We start from the raw sequence: 5,818 nt of genomic DNA, 5'->3' as shown, positions 1-5,818 counted from the left end.
TTTACAAAATATGCATTCAACATTCTCTTCCATAAAACGTGGCTATTTAAATGTTTATAAATTCCAATATACATGAGCAGTTTAAATTGACTATCTTAGATTTCAATTGTTTGCTGCTGTAAAGCTACAACATTAGGAAAAAGATATAAAATTCTATTGGTTTATAATCTGTAACGTCATGTTACCATAGACTTCCTCCATTATCGTGCAATTCAACCTTATTATGTATTTTCAAGGAATAAAAGCTTAATGTCTTGATGGACGGCTCCAATTGCTTTATCAGAGCTGGGTTTTTGTAGAGGATTGGTGTCGATCAGCTTTCAGAGTGTGAAATCTTCAGCATTAAAATGGATATGTTACTGGTTATATTCAGTATTTTCAAACTGATAGAGGGTAATTTCATTATTTTTTCTTCTTCATTTCTGTTTATCATCAGATCTTTATGAAAAATAGTTTTAACTTATCTAAAATCAAATATTTATTTTCAAATTAAAAAAATAAACAACAAGTTCACTCAGTTAAGTAATATGAATGTTAAGAGAAGCTTTGTAATTTAACTGTGATTTTTTTCCAAATTTAACTTTGATGACAAACATGAAAAAATTTCATTCACAATTAATACATATATAGAGAATATTGCATACTAAAATCTATATCATATATCATATCATCCCGAGTGGCTTTAAAGGTACTTGGACACAAATTTGAAGTTAATATCTTCTTATAATATTACGAACTATATATTTTAATAGCATTTCACACAAAAATTTATTAAAAATCTTATTTCCTTTCAAAGTCATTAAAACTTTAAATTTTTTGGCAGGTTTGATTGACACATCCTTGCACTTTAACAAAATTAAAACTGAAATGCTTCTTGTTATTTACCTCTTTTTTTAAAGATTATTAGCTCTACTGGTCAGAGACCAGAAGAGCTTATGCGATAGTAATGCGTCCGTCGTCCGTCCGTCTGTCTGTCTGTCCGTCTGTAAACAATTTTTCAAAATGCTACTCCTCCTACAGTTTTGGTTTTATTTCAATATAAATTGGCACACAAGTAGACTACATTAAGATACATAATTCTGTGTATCGGTTTTTGATTTTGTCAAACGATGTTGCCGTGGTTACTAAAAATAGAAATTTTTGTGAAGATCATTCAAAATGCTACTTCTCCTACAGTTTCAGTCTGATTTCAATATAACTCGGCACACAAGTAGACTACACTAAGATACATAATTCTCTGTATCAGTTTTTGATTTCGACGAACGATGTTGCCGTGGTTACTAAAAATAGAAATTTTTGTGAAAATCATTCAAAATGCTACTTCTCCTACAGTTTTGGTTTGATTTCAGTATATCTCGGTACACAAGTAGACTACACTAGGATACATAATTCTGTATATCAGTTTTTGATTTCGACGAACGATGTTGCCGTGGTTACTAAAAATAGAAATTTTTATGAAAATCATTCAAAATGCTACTTCTCGTACAGTTTAAGTCTGATTTCAATATAAGTCGGCACATAAGTAGTTTACACTAAAATACATAATTCTGTATATCAGTTTTTGATTTCGATGAACGATGTTGCCGTGGTTACTAAAAATAGAAATTTTTGTGAAAATCATTCAAAATGCTACTTCTCCTACAGTTTAAGTCTGATTTCAATATAACTTGGCACATAAGTAGACTACACTAAGATACATAATTCTGTATATCGGTTTTTGATTTCGATGAACGGTGTTGCCGGTTACTAAAAATAGAAAAAAATTTTGAAATTCTCTCAAAATGCTACTCCTCCTACAGTTTTGGTCTAATTTTAATATAACTTGGCACACAAGCAGACTACACTGAGATACATAATTATCAGTTTTGTGTTTTTGATTTTGTTGACTTATGTTGCCATAGTAATTTAAATTGAAATTCTGTAAAATTTTATTAAAAGCTACTCCTACTGTTGTAGTCTTATGGCAGTCTTGCCTCAAAAAGAGACTTAATCAAGGATTATTATTCTATTTATTGCTTTTGTAAAGTTTTTAAGTCTTTACTGCTACTTTTCTCTTTCTTTATTACAAGTACAAACCAGTAGAGCTACAGTCTCGACAGAGACTTCTGGTTACAAACAAATTCAATATTCCTGTTTAACAATGTTAGAATTTAACAAACATTAATGAACATAAACGCCACTATGTAAATGAATACAAAGAAATCAAGAAAAAAAATATGATTAATATTGCTTTTATTTTGGATTTTTTATATAAAAAAAAAGATTATTTTCTTTCCATAACAAGTAATTAAATATTATTTTATGTAGCTAGCTCTGGATTTCATATTAGTACGGAGGGGAGTAAAACAATTGCCGACATAGAAGCTGAAAATGCAACTTTGATTCTAAATTGTTCATATATAGAAGGTACAGTAATTATCAGTGACCATGCCATCACTTGGAGGAAAACCAGTGGTGATAATGTAGCTGGTTTTGCAAAACCAGGGGGTCCAGATCCTGTTTATTATGCAGGTGGAGAATATCTTCGAAACAGATCGGAACTTGTAACACCAACTGCAAATTCAACATATGCTTTGATTATGATAAACAAAGTGACTTGTGACGACGAGAAGCCGTCATTCCAATGCGCCATAGTATACAATCAAGATGGTTTTAAAACCGCAGTATCTGGAGAAATATCGATGTCACTTCAAAGTAAGATTTTAATATTTAAATGACCGTTAAAGAAGTAATCTTTTTGTATATAATATAGTAAATATACATGTTTGCCATATTTCTATAGTATTTGATAGTATTTTATTTGATTTTTAAATGACCGTTAAAAAAAGTCATGTGTTTGTATATAATATTGTAAATATACATGTTTGTCATATTTTTAAAACATTTAAAGCAAAACCTTTCATAAGTATTGCATAAGATAAGAGAGAAATTTAAACTGATTTAAAATTACTCCTTTGATTTCTGCAGAGTCCTCCAAACAACCTCTTGATAGTCCATTGATTTCAAGCACAGAATTAGAAGAAAACCAAGACGTGGAATTATCATGTATCGGAGATGTGGGGAAACCACCGGGGGTTCTAAAATGGTGGAAAATCCGTAATAATAACGACTTCTCTCTCATCAAAGAATCTGATCCAATACCCGATGAAGCCGGAAATTGTGAAGTTATTACCAGTGTGAACACTACATACACGGTCACAAGGGATGATAATGGGGCCTTCTTTCGGTGCACCTCGCATAACAACATAACAAAGAATGAAGATCCAGAAGACACATTACTGTATAGAGATACCATAAAAATAAATGTCCTGTGTAGGTATATTGGTATAAAGATATCAGTCTACATTGTTTTTTCTTTCACATACACAGGTTATCGCATTTAATTGACATAATTTTACAATCTTCAAGACAAAAAAGGTTTTCATTGTTATAAAGGATGTGGTAAGAAAAGTGTGGCATCAGTTAAAATTGTGAAAGTCTGCAATCATGAACAAATGTTGTCTTTTCAATGATTGCTTTAAAGATTTTTTTTTATCATACCACAAAAATAATACTGAGAGGTCACAAGAGGCTGTAAATGCAGGGCTTCAAAGCAAAAGTCAGAAACATTATGGAAATCCTAAAATATAAATTTGAAATTTCTCACATTTTGGAAAACATAGATTAAGCACAAGCTTTTCTTCAACAAGTTTGCGGTCTTTTTTTTTTAACAAACTTTGCTTTGAAATTCATAAAAAAAGTAATTAAATGAGATATTTTGGAAATAGACAAATAAAGTATCCTTCTTGTGCTTTTCTTTGTATCTCACTTTTATTAGAAATAAAAATGAATCCACATTTTGTTTACATTTTTTTAGTCTAAAATGTTGATGTTACATCATTTTATCCCTGTGAATCGAATAAAATTACTCTAAATATTAAATTTTGAAGGAGTTAGGTGTTATAGGTGTTCGCTTTGCTTTAATGATGATTTCTGTTGAAATAAAATAATAATGAATGGAAGTACTAACAAAGGTTTTCACGTCGCTAAAGGCAGACAATGCTTGGAATAATGTAAGAGAACAATTATAGTTTTCATCCTTGTGAGATATACGTATTTTTTCAGGGGGTCGTGTACATGTACTTAAATACCAGTATTGGGAAATGTTGTTCAATAGATATTATTAATAACAAATCACTTTTAGAGGAGGTAGAGTATTTCTTTTCTTTTTTCTTTAAAATCGTCATCAAAAAATGTATTGTTAAAAGCTTCATTATTTATTTCTAGATTTTTTTCAAAAAGAGCCCATATCAGTGATTAAATTTATTTAAAATCTCAAATCTTTTACCGGTATTCAAAATTCCCAAGTTCCATGCCCTTTGTTCAGACTTTTCATTCTAAAGGTTTTTTTTTTTTATTTATTTTTGTTTAGATAAAGCTATGGTTCTCAGAATCATCAGAGTCCCAGAACTGGATGTGTATCCAATATCCACTTCGAAGCTCAACCTGACGTGTTTAGCTGACGGAAACCCTGCACCAACTGACAAAGATTACAAATGGACCTTTCAACCTTTCCATTCCAACACAACAATAGAAAAGAATTCGAATGGGAAATTTCTTTTATTCCAGAGTCTTCAAGAAGCTGACTCTGGAACATACACCTGTTCTGTCACAAATACTTTAAATTCGACACATTTTTTAAATGTTACAATTATTGTTAATGGAACTATTCCAGAACCAAAACCTTCTTTACACTGTCATTCCAATCCGTGTGGAGCTCTAGAGAATTGTGTGGAAACTGGACATGAGTACAAATGTGAAACCAATACCATGAGTGTTGTTGGAGTCCTGTTTATCGTTTTGACTATAGCGTCCCTATCTGTATCGTTTGGACTTGCATACTACCTGCGTAAACTTCACAAAGTTTCTCAAATTGGCGTTCAGAACAGCAAAATTAGGTATTGCCTATAGAAAACTTCACTTAATTTAAATTATTAACATGCATATACAAGTTTATAATATATTGGTGGTAAAGGAAGAATTTTTGAAACTTACCAATTATGTGTGACCAAAAAATATTGAAACAATAGTATGAAAATCAAATCAAAATCTGGAATAGAATTTAATCTTGATTATTCTATTATTGACTTGTAAATTATTTTACTGTCGTATTTTTAATTTTAGGAAAATTTAACTTTGAACATCTCTTTTTTTCTAAATATCCTAACTGAATTAGAGTTGCACATCCATGCTTTTGATATAATTATACAAGATATTTGTTTTATTTTAACAGCAGAGGTAACGCCAACACACTCCCAATGACAGAAACAACGGGTGACCTAAATACTCGCAATGGAACTGTTCCCTCCAACGAGACAAAAGACGCTGTGTATGCTCAAATAAAAAAACCGTAATCCTTACTACCAGAAAGTGGCCTTCCTTCATTGACTGATTCATAAATTAAAAAAAAAGATACTTAAGCTGACATTTCCTTTCATCGAGTATTATTTCGAAATGATTCTAAGAGTGTAAGAAACAAAATTTAGCCTTTCTCTATAAATATTTTCATACAATCTGTGTGACACGGTGTAGTACTTTTTACATATGATGTATATAATTCTATAATTGTAAAATATAATATACATGTATTCCATGATAATGTATATTCAATATATACTATTCCTTTTCAATTAATGATTTTTGTTTTTAAAAAGTCAATTAACCTGATTTTCCCCAGGTTGTTGATCTTATCAAACGCATCATTTATTTACTTATTTCATCTGCCATTAAGTATACGACACATGCAAGAAATTTTATATCTTTTTTTACATTGTAACTT

At 30.4% G+C, this 5,818-nt stretch overlaps 1 protein-coding gene across 1 annotated transcript; it reads left to right on the top strand.

Moving 5' to 3' along the window:
- Positions 1-216: 216 nt before the first annotated feature.
- Positions 217-5,625, top strand: LOC134253989 (cell adhesion molecule 3-like). The gene is made up of 5 exons (XM_062736565.1): positions 217-393; positions 2,308-2,694; positions 2,968-3,312; positions 4,412-4,937; positions 5,273-5,625. The coding sequence occupies exons 1-5, from the start codon at positions 348-350 to the stop codon at positions 5,391-5,393; spliced, it is 1,425 nt and encodes a 474-aa protein (XP_062592549.1). The 5' UTR covers positions 217-347; the 3' UTR covers positions 5,394-5,625.
- Positions 5,626-5,818: the final 193 nt, after the last annotated feature.

Source organism: Saccostrea cucullata, unplaced genomic scaffold (genome assembly GCF_032062105.1).
Source record: "Saccostrea cucullata isolate Sc308-1 unplaced genomic scaffold, CSIRO_AGI_Scuc_v1 ctg18745, whole genome shotgun sequence".
In the NCBI taxonomy this organism is placed as follows: Eukaryota; Metazoa; Mollusca; class Bivalvia; order Ostreida; family Ostreidae; genus Saccostrea; species Saccostrea cuccullata.
Note: the sequence above shows the minus strand (reverse complement) of the source record. Positions and strands in the feature narration are given on the sequence as shown.